Source organism: Ascoidea rubescens, assembly GCF_001661345.1.
Source record: "Ascoidea rubescens DSM 1968 unplaced genomic scaffold ASCRUscaffold_7, whole genome shotgun sequence".
Taxonomy (NCBI): Eukaryota; Fungi; Ascomycota; class Saccharomycetes; order Ascoideales; family Ascoideaceae; genus Ascoidea; species Ascoidea rubescens.
The window spans coordinates 384,553-400,537 of NW_017962919.1; the positions used below are offsets into that span (position 1 = coordinate 384,553).

The 15,985-nt window shown below is 33.4% G+C and overlaps 6 protein-coding genes across 6 annotated transcripts; 3 read left to right on the plus strand and 3 right to left on the minus strand.

Moving 5' to 3' along the window:
* Positions 1-720: 720 nt before the first annotated feature.
* On the minus strand, positions 721-1,220 carry ASCRUDRAFT_76073 (uncharacterized protein). The gene has a single exon (XM_020193327.1). The coding sequence runs from the start codon at positions 1,102-1,104 to the stop codon at positions 904-906; it is 201 nt and encodes a 66-aa protein (XP_020047011.1). The 5' UTR covers positions 1,105-1,220; the 3' UTR covers positions 721-903.
* Positions 1,221-1,722: 502 nt separating this feature from the next.
* ASCRUDRAFT_76075 (uncharacterized protein) lies at positions 1,723-4,280 on the plus strand. The gene has a single exon (XM_020193328.1). It carries the CDS (start codon positions 2,102-2,104, stop codon positions 4,226-4,228), a length of 2,127 nt encoding a protein of 708 aa, XP_020047012.1. The 5' UTR covers positions 1,723-2,101; the 3' UTR covers positions 4,229-4,280.
* A 909-nt stretch (positions 4,281-5,189) lies between these two features.
* On the plus strand, positions 5,190-7,068 carry ASCRUDRAFT_76078 (CTP synthase). The gene has a single exon (XM_020193329.1). It carries the CDS (start codon positions 5,277-5,279, stop codon positions 7,017-7,019), a length of 1,743 nt encoding a protein of 580 aa, XP_020047013.1. The 5' UTR covers positions 5,190-5,276; the 3' UTR covers positions 7,020-7,068.
* A 1,065-nt stretch (positions 7,069-8,133) lies between these two features.
* RTT109 (H3 histone acetyltransferase RTT109) lies at positions 8,134-9,910 on the minus strand (the record flags this gene model as incomplete). The annotated part of the gene is made up of 2 exons (XM_020194569.1): positions 8,134-8,160; positions 8,189-9,910. The coding sequence occupies 2 exons, from the start codon at positions 9,908-9,910 to the stop codon at positions 8,134-8,136; spliced, it is 1,749 nt and encodes a 582-aa protein (XP_020047014.1).
* Positions 9,911-10,175: 265 nt separating this feature from the next.
* On the minus strand, positions 10,176-10,973 carry RRP46 (exosome non-catalytic core subunit RRP46; the record flags this gene model as incomplete). The annotated part of the gene is made up of 1 exon (XM_020194821.1): positions 10,176-10,973. The coding sequence occupies one exon, from the start codon at positions 10,971-10,973 to the stop codon at positions 10,176-10,178; it is 798 nt and encodes a 265-aa protein (XP_020047015.1).
* A 1,476-nt stretch (positions 10,974-12,449) lies between these two features.
* Positions 12,450-15,083, plus strand: DAL81 (Dal81p; the record flags this gene model as incomplete). The annotated part of the gene is made up of 2 exons (XM_020190578.1): positions 12,450-12,676; positions 13,319-15,083. Coding segments are annotated over 2 exons (1,992 nt in total), but the record flags the coding sequence as incomplete, so codon positions are not given.
* Positions 15,084-15,985: the final 902 nt, after the last annotated feature.

Consider the following 15,985-nt stretch of genomic DNA (forward strand, 5'->3'; position numbering starts at 1 on the left):
CAACTGAAAGTTGTGCAGAACAGAGTTTTTGAAAAATCAGAAACCAGGTGAGGTGGCGCGGCCCGCTAAGACAGGTTCAGCGCAGAAGCAATTCAGGAGAGATAGGGTGCTAGAAATTGTGGCCGACACAGAAAATACGGCCACAGCGAGAGAGATAAACAAGCGCGGCAAGCGACAGCCAATCACAGCGGCTAAATAGTGGCGTTTCCAGACCCATGCTATCCGGACGCAGACGCCAGTGCGTTGCTGAGCAACAGGCAGAAGAGTCGCCCAAGCCTGGCTCAAGAACGACTCGATTACTTGCCTAATCGGACCAGGAAGAGCAGCGCTGAATCTCCAATTAGGCCCAAGAGACCTCAGCGACCTCCAATGGACCGTGAATGGATCTCCAATAGATCTCCAATAGATCTCCAATAAGTCTCGCAGGCTCAGGCTGGCCAATGAGCGGCATGCGCTTGTTCCAGCCGCCGCCTGGGTCGAAAAGAGCACGCCTGTGTTGAAAAGAGCACACCTGCGCATACAATAGGCACCGCATCCTAACGCAGGAGCGCGCAGGGGAGCATGCGTTCGTTATGCTGAGCTGCGATTGGCTCACGCGCCGGTCGCGTGAGGACGAATTTCACACAGAATTCATATAAAGAAATTGGGATTTTTTCAAAATTTTTTGTCTGGTTTTTAGTTTTATTTTTTTTCACTTATTTTTTAGAAAACTTCTTTTTTTTCTTTGCAACTTTTTTCAAATCCAAAACTTTTTCAACTTTTCAACTTTTCAAACTTTTCTGGTTTTCTCGCTTTTCTTTCATCGTTTTGCTGCTTTTTGTTGATATTTTACTCATTTTCTACGCTTCTTTAGCTCTATTTTCTATTTCATTTCATTTGAAAACTGAGTTTTTTGCTAAATTGTCACAGTTTAATTTCAATTTCAATTTCAGCTTCAACTTCTTTCTCATATTCCTTTTCATTATCAGTGCCATTGCCCTTTTCGTTGCCCTTTTTATTGTCATTTCCACACCTGCTTTCATTTTCCTTCTTTTCTACCTCATTTTTTTTTTTACTTTTGAATTCCCACGATTTGTATTCAAGAACTTTATAACTCTTCTTCATCAAACCCACTTCAACAACATAAAGCAAACAAAAGAAGGCAAATATCGAAATAATCGATTCCCAAATTTTATAATAATATTATTATTAGTATCAAAATAAAGACACCGAATTCAAATTTTCACAATTCAACTCATACTTTTATTCCATTAATTTAATTGCTCAACTGATCAACACACTAACTCATTAACGAATTAACTTATCGTCTCATTAAACAATTACTGTTAACTTATCTACTCATCAACTGATTTTAACTCCTTAACTTACTCCAACTTACCATCTCTCTCATTAACTCATCTAATTTCATTAATACTCAACAACCAAGTACCCAAGTACCCAAATATCCAGATACCCAAACTATTTCAACAGAATCTTCCTTTTGAATTCCTTTCAAATTTTTTTAATAAAAAAATACAGAAAAATACAAAAAATAACACAGATTTTCTCAAAAAACTTAATTATCTTAATAATTATTTATTGTTTTCGTCACTAAAATAATATCCAAAAAAACAAAAAAAAAAAGGAAATTACTTCAAAACTGTTAAACAAAAAAAAATCTCCCTTTAATTTTTAATTTTTAATTTTTTTAATTTTTTTAATTTTTTTCATACAAATTGAAAAAATTATTAAATTTTAACTCTTTCCAATCAACAAAATCTAGTATTCTCATTTCCATTTCAATTTCCATTTCAATTTCCATTGTCACTATCATTCACACTATCATTAACACTATCATTATTATTATTATCGTTATACTAATAACAATAACAATAGAATTTTATCTTATTTTGCTCGGCCTAATATCGTTTATTCCTACTGATATTATATAATAAAATAAAATAAAATTCTACTAAGATTTTATTAAGATTTTATTAAGATTTCACCAAGATTTCAACGTTTGGCTTCAATCAAGTATATTATGATACATGCCATTACTAAAATATAACCAAATACTATAATTTACTACAATTGCAACTCTCTGTTTCCACTCTGACCCAAAATGAACAACCACCTCCAATCTATTCCTGATTACAACAATCATCCATCTCAAGCTATTCCTTCCAACAGCAATGCCTCTGTAAACTCAACTCCAAACAACTTGTCTAATCATTTAAACATCAACACCTCCACCTCCACCTCCACCACCTCCACCAACACCACAAATAATAACAATAATAATAATAATAATAACGCCAACAACGCTAACAACAACTCCCACTTGAACGAAATCTTCAACTACCCTTCCACTTCCTCCTTTGCTGATGCTATCAACGAGCTCAAAAAACTACTCACCATAAAGTTCTCCAACACTACCAACACCCACAACTTGACAGCTTCTTCCACTCGACATGATCAGATCCTATTATCCAGAATGTTTCGTCTAATTGAGGGCCTCCTTCTAAAATACAACACTGATGTCCAACACCCCAACAGCTCCAACAGCCTCGTTACCAACCACAACCAGGCCCACATCTACTCTCAACCAACTCCTCCCTCTTCTCGTTTCCCCCAACCAAGCACCTCTTCTTCTCCCCCTTTATCTTCTTTACCTTCAAACCACCAATCCTCCTCGGTTTTGATCTCTCATTCCCATATAAACCAACAACAACCTCAACCACAGGCCCAGGCTCAAGCCCAACAGCCCCAAACACAATATCAGTCGCTGCAACCTCAACCACAACCTCATTCCCAGCCTCTGCAATCCCAATCTCAATCTTCCCAATCTTCTCAATCACAGTCTCAACCTTCCCAATCCCTCATTTTCAACCAATTGCCCAGCGATATAACCTCAAACAACAACCTATCCATCTACTCAAATAACAACCCTGATGCAAACAACTTGGCCAGAACTTCCAACAGATCCTCAAATCTTAAAAAGAGAAAACTATTCAGTGGCTACAAATGTCTAGCCTGTGCTTCAAACTTCGATGATAAAGCTGAGTTGAACGACCATTATGAAGAAACTCATAAAACATCCGATGGTAAAAATTTCAAATGCCATTTTTGCCAAAAAATTTATAAAGATAAATATTATTTAGGTCAACATATCAGAGATAATCATTCAAAAATCATGAAAGTCGAATTCAAATGCTCTGCTTGTCACTGTGTTTTTGAGAGCAAATATTTGTCAAATCAACATTACAAAGACACCCATTTTGTCAACAATAAAGGTTACAAATGCTCCTATTGCAATAAAATCTATAAAGATAAATACTATCTAAGTTTACATTATAGAGATCTTCACACTGTAAATGACCAACCAAATAATAATAACGATAATAATAATAATATTAATAATAATAGCAATAATAACAATAATAACAATAATAACAACAATATTAACAACAATAACAACAATAATAACAATAACAATAACAATATGAATAATAACAATAACGAAAATAATGATAATATTAATAACATCAATAATATTAACAGTATCAATAATAATACTTCTGATAATAACAACAATATAAGTCAACATTCGGTTGTCAATAATACTAACTCTACTGCCACTAATATCAATAACAATTTTAATAATAATAATCTCAACACTACCCTTAGTAACAATCTCAACAACAGTCTTAACAGTCTTAATAACAGCCTTAATATTACACATAACCACAACCACAACCACAATCGTCTCAGTCATAGCCAGGACTCTACTATTGACATAAATTCTAATATGAACTCAAATTTGACACATAATATCAATGCAAACTTGCTGATGAACCCAGCTTTGCAATACAAATGCGAAGGTTGTTATAGATATTTTCAATGGGAAAATCAATTAAATGAACATTACACTACTTGTGCTGGTTTAAACAATCATATGGAAAATCTTAATAGAAGTCATAACCACAGCTATAACTCAAATGCCAATTCAAATCATAACAATCACAATATTAATCATTTAAATTCTCATCCACATAATAATCAAAATACTAACCCAAATGTCTCTCAACAACAACAACAACAGCAAATCCACATAACAAACAATATTCAAAACCAGGGCATCCCCATTAACAGCCTTAGTGCATCAAATCAATTGAGTGGATTGCAACAATCAGGAAATTTAAATAGTATTCAAAACAATCAATTAAATATGAATAATTCAATGATATGATGTCACAAGATTTGATATATTACAATATTATAGTATTTTAACTGGAATTTCGTTTCATTTCTATTTATCAACAATTATAACTAATTATTTTATATTTTATATTTAATTTTTATTCGTTTTTATTCGTTTTTATTCGTTTTTATTTGTTTTTATTCGTTTTTATTTCTTATTTTTATTCTTTATACTTTCAATATTTTTTTTCTTTGTTTTACTTACTTATTATTTATTATTTACATCAAAAGAGCAGAAAAATTCAAAAAAAATTACAAAAAAACCAAAACTATATACATATTTACTTTTAACTTTTTTACGTGATTAATTGATTTAACAATTTGTTTAAAATTTAATAATTTAATAATTTCTTTATTTTTTTATTTTTTTATTTTTTTCTCAATCTCTCTCAATTCTTAATTTTTTTTCTTCATTTTTGTTCATCTGCATTTAGCAAAAAGTCATCATTTCAAGTTTTACTGTGGTAGAGTCCAATTGCATATAAAATCAGAGAAGTTTTTGTTCAGTTAGCAACTGACCAAAACTCATTTGCCATTAACTTGTGATGTTTATGTTTATACTTATGTTTATTTTAGTATGATATTTATAATTTATAGTCAGTATATATTTAATTCTTTATTTATTCCTTATTCATCACTTATTCATTACTCATTACTCTATTTATTGTTTGCTATTCTCATCGCCTTTTTGTTCGAGCGAAGTTATTCGTAAATTTCTTCCGACTTCGCTGCTTCCGAAAATGCACCAACTGCCAAACCACGTGATTGATCGATTTACGATGGCTTATATTGTCATGCAAAAACATGCAAAGACATACGGGGGCATACGAGGGCACCGTACAAACCCCCTAAACAGGGTCTGTTTGATTGGCTTTTTTGGGTCCTTTCTCAAAAAAATTTTCACAATTGGAGATTTTTTTCATGTCCATTTTTTCGACCTGAGACGAGTTTGATTGAATCATCTTAGAGTTTCATTCCATACCTGCCCATATTTGTCTGTTTTCTAATAGTGAAATCATAGCCTAAGTTAGCTCAAGATGAAGTTTGTTGTTATTTCAGGTGGCGTCATTAGTGGCATTGGAAAAGGTGTTATTGCATCCTCTACTGGGTTGTTATTGAAAACTTTGGGGCTAAATGTCACAGCTATTAAAATCGATCCATATATGAATATCGATGCTGGGACCATGTCTCCTTTGGAACATGGCGAGGTTTTTGTCATGAACGATGGTGGTGAATCTGATTTGGATCTAGGTAACTACGAAAGGTACTTGAATGTCAACCTAACTAAGGACCATAATATCACTACCGGCAAAGTTTATTCTTCAGTTATCTCAAAAGAAAGAAAAGGTGACTATTTAGGTAAAACTGTTCAAGTGGTCCCTCATTTAACTAATGAAATTCAGGAGAGGTTGTTAAGTGTTTCGCAAATACCAGTTGATAGTTCAGGCCAAACTCCTGATATTTGTATTGTTGAATTGGGTGGTACTATTGGGGACATTGAATCTGCTCCATTTGTTGAAGCATTGAGACAGTTTCAATTTAGAGTTGGCCATGAAAATTTTGTCTTGATACATGTCTCTCTAATCCCTGTGATTAACGATGAGCAAAAAACGAAACCAACTCAAGCTGCTATAAGAGATTTAAGATCTTTGGGTTTAACTCCCGATATGATTGCTTGCAGATGTTCCAAACCTTTGCAAAAGCCAACCATTGAAAAAATTTCAATGTTTTGTCATGTTGGTCCAAACCAAGTCTTAGCTGTTCACGATGTCAACTCCACCTATCATGTCCCACTTTTATTAAAAGAACAAAAACTATTGGATTTTTTAAACAAAAGATTGAACCTCAATGCTGATATTAAAATTTCAACAGAATCCTTGAAAAAAGGCCAATCTTTATTGAAAAATTGGGAACTTTTGTGTCGCAACGTTGATAACTCCTTTGAAGTCGTTAAAATTGCAATTGTTGGTAAATATACCCACTTGAAAGATTCATACTTATCGGTCATCAAGTCTTTAGAACATGCTTCAATCAAGTTGAAAAAAAAATTGGTCATTATTTGGGTTGAAGCTACTGATTTAGAACATCAAATTTCTATTGATAATAAAGCCAGCTACCATAAAGCATGGCATTCTGTTTGTACTGCTGATGGCATATTAGTTCCAGGAGGATTTGGTAACAGAGGTATTGAAGGTATGATTCAAGCTGCCAAATGGGCAAGAGAAAATGACATTCCTTATTTAGGTATTTGTCTTGGTTTGCAAATTGCTACAATTGAATTTGCAAGAAATGTTCTCGGTATTCAAGATGCCAACTCCGAAGAGTTTTTTCCAAATATTACTGATGATAAAAAAATAATCCTTTATATGCCTGAGATTAATAAAGAAAAATTGGGTGGTACAATGAGATTAGGTCTCAGAATCACCAAATTCCAAAAGGATACTGATTGGTCAGTAATCAAGAAACTATATGGTTCAAATGAACAAATCTCAGAAAGACATCGTCATAGATATGAAGTTAACCCTAAATTTGTTGAACAAATTGAATCCAAGGGTTTAGTTTATGTTGGTAAAGATGAGAAAAACGAAAGAATGGAAATCTTTGAATTGAAGGATCATCCTTACTATATTGGTACTCAGTATCATCCAGAATATGTTTCAAAAGTTTTAGAACCTTCAAAGCCATTTATTGGCTTAGTTGCTGCAAGCTCAGGTGTTTTAAATGAGGTTTTAAGCAATAAACAATTATTAAAATATAATGGAGGTGAAGCTGATTTCTAAGGAAAAAGCGATAAATTTGAATAATAATAATAATAATAATAATAATAATAATAATAATAATAATAATAATAATAATAATAATAATAATAATAATAATAATAATAATAATAATAATAATAATAATAAGAATAAGAATAAGAATAATCCAATTAAAAATAATGACAATAATAATAATTAGGATTTGGAATAATTGAAATATAATTTAGAACTGAAAGATTTATTTATTAGCATGGTACAACAATCTAAAAAATATCTTAAAAAAACGAAAAACAAAGAATTAAACCACTGATTAATCAGTTTTTCTTCAGCTAAATTTATTTTATTTTATTTTATTTTATTAATTTTCATTTTCATTTTAATTTTCATTTTAATTTTAATTTTTTTCTTTTTTCTTTTTTTTCTATAGTTTTTCCTTTGTTTTTTTTCTATGATTAGAAATTGTTGTACCACTATATTTTAAAGACAGAAATGATTGTAAAAATTCCGGGATCATGTTGGCATAAGGGAATCTCTCCACAATTTTTTTTTTTTCATCAAACAATTAGTTATTCTGAATGGTTTTTCTAGCATCTATTTTGTTTATTTTTATTCATTTATTTGTTTGCTTTTTTGTTTTGCATCTTCAATTTCATCACATAAATATTCTATACTATAGAAATTTTCAGACACTTATATATACAATAAATAGATTTTTTTTTATTCTTTAAAAAATTCTTATAAAAATAACATTATCGTCTATGATTAGATTGACTAGATCTTCTTCTTCTTCTTCTGACCTTTAAAACATTTATAGTTTGTTGAAGTGTCTTTTCATCGATAATAGGTTTTTCTTTACTTTCATCTGATGATTTGTAATCTAAATTTATGCACAAACCACTATTACTTTTTCTTTTTTTTCGAACCTGAAGAATATTTATTTCAGGCATAGTTTGATCATAATTGTTTGAATCTGCTTCATTTAAGACCGAATCATTTGATGGAGTTGGTGAAGATTTAGAATTTGTTTGGTCTTCATCTACGCCAGTTGGATTGGTAGATGGAGTTGATGAACGTTGGTAATTTATTTTTTGGTCTTCATTTACGGGTGGGATATAATTGGGTGAGTGTGATTGATCTAGGTTACCAATGACTTTTTTGAAACCTGGTTCCAAGTTGTTTTTATTATCAACGTTTTTATTATAAATGTTTTCATTATGAATGTTTTTATTATTATATTTTGAATTGAAGTTATTTAAAAAAATGTAATTTAAATTATTAAAGGCCTCAATTGAGCCGATTTCAGTTGAATAATCTTCACCAACTATATAGCCTTTTAAGAATTGGAAATATTTTTTAGTTAGGAAGATTTCGTCGTTGAAAATGTTATTTAATTTTATATCATCTAATTTGAAATGAATGGAGTAATTGATATTATTGTATGATTTGGATAAAAAAATTTGTTTGTGACGAATTGGATCATTAACGTTTGAGTTGTTTATTTTGAAATAGTGAGAAGGGATTGATATAGTTGGGATGTTGAATTCGTCGATTGAAAATTGGATATCATTTTTGACTTGAGTATCAATTTCAGTTTCAATTTTGGATTTGTTATCGTTTTTGGTGGTGATTTTATTATCATTTTTATAGGTGTTGGTGTTGGTGTTTTGAATTGAGGTTAAACCGATAAAGCCCACAATGAAACCAAATCTAAATTCTTGTCTAAAGGCCAATTCGTTCCAATATTGATACAAGTCAATATCGTTAATTCTTTTGTTTTCTAGTACTAAATGCTCTAAGAATCTGGCTTTAGGGTCATCGGGTAAAAGAGGGATATAGTATTTTGCTTTATAATTTTTAAGATTCAAGTTTTTGCAGTTATTTAAAAATTTATTGTGATTGTGATTGTGACTATCATTATCATTATTGTTGATAATATTTGGATTGAAAATTGAGCCAATTTGAAAATCCAATTTGACATTGTTATTTATGTTTGGAATGTTGTTGGTTATATTGAATAGTAAGTCTTTTGGGATGAATTTTTTAATCATGTTTATATCTTCACCTGGGATATCGATGTTTAGATTCAAGGAAGCTGGGGAAAGTGGGAAGATTGGGTTTTTATAGAGGTTATAGATTAGATTAATCCACCATTTGAATAGGTTAGAATGAGACAAGATGTGTTTTTTTTCGTTTTTAAAGGAGTTTGGGAAGAGGTAAGATTTTTCAGATCTGGTGAAGAGGATTAGTTTGTTGATGATTTTGAAGTTTGAGGTTGGTAAGAGGGAGTAGTAAGCTAGGGATTTGAATGCTATTCTGCCATGGTTGGAGGTTGTTGATGAATTGTTTTCGTCGATTAGTAGGTTTAGTTTTTGTTTTATGGATAGGGAATCGTTGTAGATTGAGTTGGAAGAAGATGGAAATTGGAATTTTGGAAGGTAGAAGTGGAGGTAGTTGTTGATGGAATCGTAGTTTAAGAAGTAGATTATGATTGCTTGGATTATTGGGTTTATTTTTATTTTATTTTTGTTGTAGCCATTGCTATCTACTTTTGAGATGTAAATGATTTTTTGAATTTTGTTGTTATTGTTATTGTTGGTTGTGGTTGTGGTTGTGGTTGTGGTTGTGGTTGTGGTGGATAGGGAGGAGATGTAGTTTTTATTTAGAATAATGTAGATGTATATTTCTATAGCAAAAAAGATTCTGTTTGAGTTGTTGTTATCTTTTGTTTTTGTGTTCTCTGAGAGAGTGATTAGATTGTGAGATTTGATGGTTAATTGGTTTTGAGAAGTAGAATCGTTAGTTGTGAAAATGTTTGGGGATTCTTTTGGAAAGGATTTCAAGTGAAGAAGCAGGTAGGAGATATCTTTGGGAAGAGCGAATTGTAGGAGAGATTTAAGAGATAGTGGTTGCATAGTGGCAGAGGGATGTATTGTGTGTGTGTGTGTGGTTTTTAATTCAATTCCTTTTTTTTACTTATAATATTTTACTTATTACATATTTGTTGATGGGGAGATTTCGTTTTGATAAATTTTAGGTTTGGCATGCATGAGAATATGCAGATATACGTATAAGATATGTGACCACGGTTGGGGGTTATTGATTTACAGCACGTGGGATGATTTAGATGGAGAGTATCTGTAGGTCCGTGAGGGAGAATCGAACGGGAGAAAGATGGGGTTATTTATTGTCGGTATATATGAATTTTTGCTTTATTATGGATTTATATAGGGAAGCAAAATGGAAGTTTAAAAGTAGAGATTTTTTGTAGCCGAAATTGAAGAGAATGTTGAAGAGGGTAGATTGGCTGAAACGGCCTAGACTCTCTGAATAGAGTATTATTATATCGTGATCTGTGGTGCTGTTGTTGATTGTGTGAAGGTGGTTGTGATCGTAGCAAATCAAGTGGTTTGAGGAGTTGTTGTTGATGATGACCGAGTTAAAGGAGGAGGTTAGGGATATGTTTGCGTCCAATAAGGCTAGATATGCTGCGTTGATACAAGCCATTAGTTCTAATAAGTATGATGAGGATGAGGATGAGGATGGGGTATTAGGTGGGGAGTTCTTTTGGAATAGAGAATTTTCTGAGGGAGACACGAGAAACTGGAAGTTGATTACTAGCAATTGCTTGGGATACATTGATAGGTTGATTTTTCTGATAAGTAGTTTTCGCAAGTTGTTTTCGATTAGCTGGTTGTTGCTATTGTTGGTAGTTGAGAGAGAGGAATTGACGGAGATGTCAAGGGCTAGTTTATCTGGCAATTCCAATTTCAAGGAGCTTTCAATGGGGCCATTGATGGAGCAGATTAGTTTTAGGTTGTCGCTGATGGTTAAAGAGGAAGAGCCGTCGCAGTGGGATATGATGGAGGTGTCGAACTTTAAGCCGTCGAACAAGGAGGAGGACAAGGCAGGAAGGGCATCTGGAGGCAAGTTGTGGATGTCCGGTATGGACAAGTCTTCCAAATCTAGGGTGGGCATGGTGGAGATGGTGGTTGTGGTGGATGTGGTGGATGTGGTGCTCTGTGATCTACACCCAGTTTTAAAATTTTCCAGCTGGAAGCCCTAACAGAAGCCCTACACAACCACTCCAGTGGTACTCAGGGCTCTTCTGTGCGCACGCCTCAGAGCCGCATGCTGATGCGGGGATGCCGTGCGTGCCACGGCCCTGGAAACAAAGACAAGAGGCACAAGCAGCAGAAACAGCAGAAACAGCAGCAGCAGCGGCTGGTGGTGGACGGTTCTAGACGGATGCTGGGGCTGGTGCTGTGTGTGGCTCTGGCCTGGCTGGTGCTGGCTATTTCAGCTGCCTGCTCCGGAGAAAGAGCAAGACGAGCTCCCAAACGCTGCTTGAAGCCTGGAGCTTTTAAAACCCTTCAGCTTCTTTCGCTAATACAAAAGCGATTGCGTCGTTATCCCAAAAGGCTTCAGAAGCACAGGTATTTTTGGAAGCACAACCATCTTTTCCACCATCTCTGCAGCTGGTTACAACCATCTTTATATCGTGCCCTCACTCTTTCTGTTGTAATCGCCATCACTATACTCTTTGTAACTGATTGAATCACTTTTCCTCGCTAGCGTTCTAATCTTCTCTTTCTCTTTCTCTTTCTTTAATACCTTAAATTTTATTCAGACTTTATTCAGATTTTCTAAATATTATGTTTTCAATTATTTTATTCATTTGATATAATATCCTATAATATAATATAATATAATATAATATAATATAATATACTATATATATATATATATATATTCACTTATATATATATATCTTCACATTTTTGATACTGATATACTAAAATGGACACTTTCACAAACTGGAATGACGACAATTTGGACAATAACAATAATCTCAATAATCTAAACAATATCAATAACTTGAACAACTTGAACAACTTGAACAACTTGAATAATGCCAACAATATAAATAACATCAACTCTAATAACAATATCAATATTAATAATGATCCTGATTTTAACTTCTTTCATCTACCTGAAGATCATCTTATTGATCCTTTAAATGACAATCTACTACTCAATACTCTGAACAATAATCACAACAATCCCATTCTCAATCCTTTTCTCAATAATAACAATATCAATAGTCCTAATAATCAAAATAATAATAATCCTAACAATAACAATAACAATAACAATAACAACATTAATGATAACATTAATCCCAACAATAACCCTAACAAATTAAACTACCCTCACCACATATCTCAATCAAAATCTCAACCCCAATCTCAACCAATAAACCAGAACATTCAGAACATTCAAAACATAAAATTCCAAAACAAAATCCTATCAATCAACAACAAAAAACTCAACGATTTAGACATTCCATCTCCACCAATCATACAATCCCTAAACAGATCAAACACTTTCAACAACAACCAAAACATTAATCCCAATATCAATCCAAACATCCTCCCAAACAACAATCATATAATGAACAATAACATACCCATCTCTCCTCCTCCTTCCGGCTCTCTATCCATAAACCAAAATAACCAAAATAACCAAAATAACCAAAATAACCAAATCAATCAAATCAGCACAATCACTAAAAAAATAAGCGCCTCAAGACCTTGCGATCACTGTAGAAGAAGAAACGACCCTTGCACCCTCCTCAACGATGGAACTACTTGCTCCCACTGTGAATCAAAGAGCCTAAGGTGCACCTTCTCAGACATGAGCATCATCGTCAACAACAACCTCAACAACAACCTAAAAAGATCCATAATGGACGACAACAGCGATCTATCCAAAAGACAAAAAATAATCTCCTCCATCAACGACTCTCTCAACAACAGTCCCAACAACGCCAAAAACATCAACAACAACATCTTCCCTTATCAGAGAAATCCACCCAATCACATCCAAGCTCCAAACAACAACCAATTCAATAACAAATTCAATTCAAACAGCCCTGTAAATCAAATGAACATGAACATGAACATGAACTCAAACGCGAACATGAACTCAAACATGAACTCAAACATGAACTCAAACATGAACTACCCTCACAACTATCCTCACAACTACCAATCCCAAAACTTTCATCAATCAAACCAAAATACTCCCTCTCAATCATCCTCCAATATCATCCCAAACTTGCAACAAAAACAAATACCCAACCTACAAAACCAGAACCAAAATTCAATTTCAAACTCAAACTCAAATCTAAACTCTCCATTTCCCTTGACTCCAAACGCCCACCAAAACTTTCCAATCAACAACATAAACAACAACAATCTACCTCATCATGTACACCTGCAATCATCAAACAACAACCAACCCTTCAATTCAAACTCAAGAAATCCTCCAACCAATCACATCAACCAAATCAACTCAAATTACCCAAACTACATCAACTCAATGCCCCCCAACGGTCCAATGGCCTTTAATGGTTCAAATTCAATCAACAACAACAACAACAACAATAATAATAGTAATAATAATAACAACTATAATAATAATAACAACTATAATAATAATAACAACTATAATGCCCCAAATAACTCAGCAAACAACTCCAATAACAATTTCCAATCGCTGCAAAAAAAATTATTGCAATTTCCTAGATCCTCTTTTTACATAGGCCCAACATCAATATTCGATATAAACCTTATAAACCACATGAAACTAGACTCAATGGATCAGGTCCAATTGACAAAATTCGTTTCTCTAAGAAAAGTATCAAGATCTCCAAACGTCCAATTTCTCTTAACCGACGACTTTAACTCCTCCTTGTACGAAAAATCCTCAAGAAACGTTGATGAAGTTGAACAGATAGTCCATCCATTTGGCCCAATCTTAATAGAATTGTACTTTAAAATAGTCCACCCTTACTTCCCAATCCTACACAAAAGAGTCTTTTTAGAAAAATATGAAAGAACTTATAGAGAATTCTCTGCTCCCTTATTAGCCGCTGTCTACTCCTTGGCCATACAATGGTGGGACTGTGATCAGAGATTGGTTTCAATACAAAATAAACCAAATGCAAATCTACTAATCTCAATTGCCATCAGAACATTCTCTGAAGTCATTGAAAGACCAAAATTAAGCGTGGTTCAGGCAGGTTTGTTGCTTCTACAATGCAGATCTGATAATAACCAAAGAAACTGGATACTAAGCTCCCAAGTCGTAGCTTTGGCTGAAGAATTGGGCTTGGGCCTTGATTGTGCAAACTGGAAATTGCCAAAGTGGGAAAGAGGTTTGAGAAGAAGATTAGCTTGGGCGGTTTGGCTACAAGATAAATGGCTAGCTTTAATCGAAAGTAGACCTTCTCATATCATTATGGGCAACAATTGGCTTGTCAAAAAGATATCTGATGATGATTTCCCTGAAATATCACAAATCAAAAAAAATATACCATCTGCTCAATTGTCTCCAACAAATATTTCAAACAATCCACACAAAGACGAAAACTTGACAGACACTGACGTCGGAAAATTGCTATTTCAACACATTATATCTCTAAGTGAAATCATCTCAGAAATTCTTGATGCCTTTTATAAATTATCAGACATTGATACTGTACAACCAATAGAACAAGTTTTACTTCGTGCAAAGCCCCTACAATTGAAACTACGCGATTGGTACAGAGCACTACCAAAACCATTACAAATGTCTTCACTACAGCCTGGGAAACTATGCTCCAATGGCTCTTTACAATTGGCGTATTTTGCTGCAGAAATAACTCTTCATAGAAAAATTATAACATCATTGAATTCTGCAACACCTCCCGACTTGTCAAGAATTTGCAGAAATGCTGCAAAAACTCGTTTGCTTGCTGCCATAGATTTCGTTAGTGATTTGCAAAAACAACACATTCGTTCTTTTTGGTATTCTTCGACTTCGGCGAATTTTGTATTGATAGGAACATTTTCTGGCTTGCTCTTTGTTAATAGCAAAACTCCTGATGAAATTGATTTTTATCGAAAACAAGTATTCAGGTACAGAAACATACTAAGAAATTGCTCAGAGAAAGGATTTCCTGCTGCCACGTCTGCCACACAAAAATTGGAAATGCTTTTAACTCATATTCCTGGTTTGAGGTCCGAACAATATCCAACTCCTAATCCTAGCCAAACTTCAAATATAATGCCCCCATATTCAAATCCCACCCCCCCTCCTCCTCCTAATATCAACAATAATATCAATAATCCCAACTTTCCAACGGCTGGAATGGTTTCTTTCAACAGTAATGCCCCATCACCAATGGGATTTCCACCAAATCACCAGGGAACTTCTGTACCTCCATCAGTACATCCTGCATCTTCACCAGCAACTTCTTTATCCGCTGATAATAACAATAATACACCTCATTTGAGGATGGCTGTAACGAATAATTGGAATCACACAGGCACTGTTAATAGTCCTAATGCTGATAATAATATGATTAATACCACTCAGAACAACAACAGAATGAATCCCATGATGAGTCAGTCAATGGGGATGATGCCTGGAGATAATATGATATCCATGCCTCAACCACCACAACAGCAGAATGGAAATAAAACCAATCCTCCATCAAATTCTGATATGGTGACGGCCTTCAATGCTGATGATATCAATATGAGAATGGATATGAATACAAATATTATGAATAATATTAACATGGTTCCTAATAACAATAACAATAGAAACAGCAACAATAATAATTACAACAATAATTACAATAATATGAATAATAACATGAATAATAACATGAATAGTAACATGAACAATAACATGAATAACATGGCCAATAATATGAATAATAACAGGAATAATAATATGAGTAATAATATGAATAATAAAGATTTTATCAATTCCAAGGATACGAATTCAAATAATTTGATGGATAACAATGAGATGGATATGAATAACATGAAAATGAACATGAATATGGGCTCTATAAACAGGAATATTAATTATATGAATCAGAACAATGAAATGAATATAGGAAACATGAAAAACATGAATAACATGAATAACAT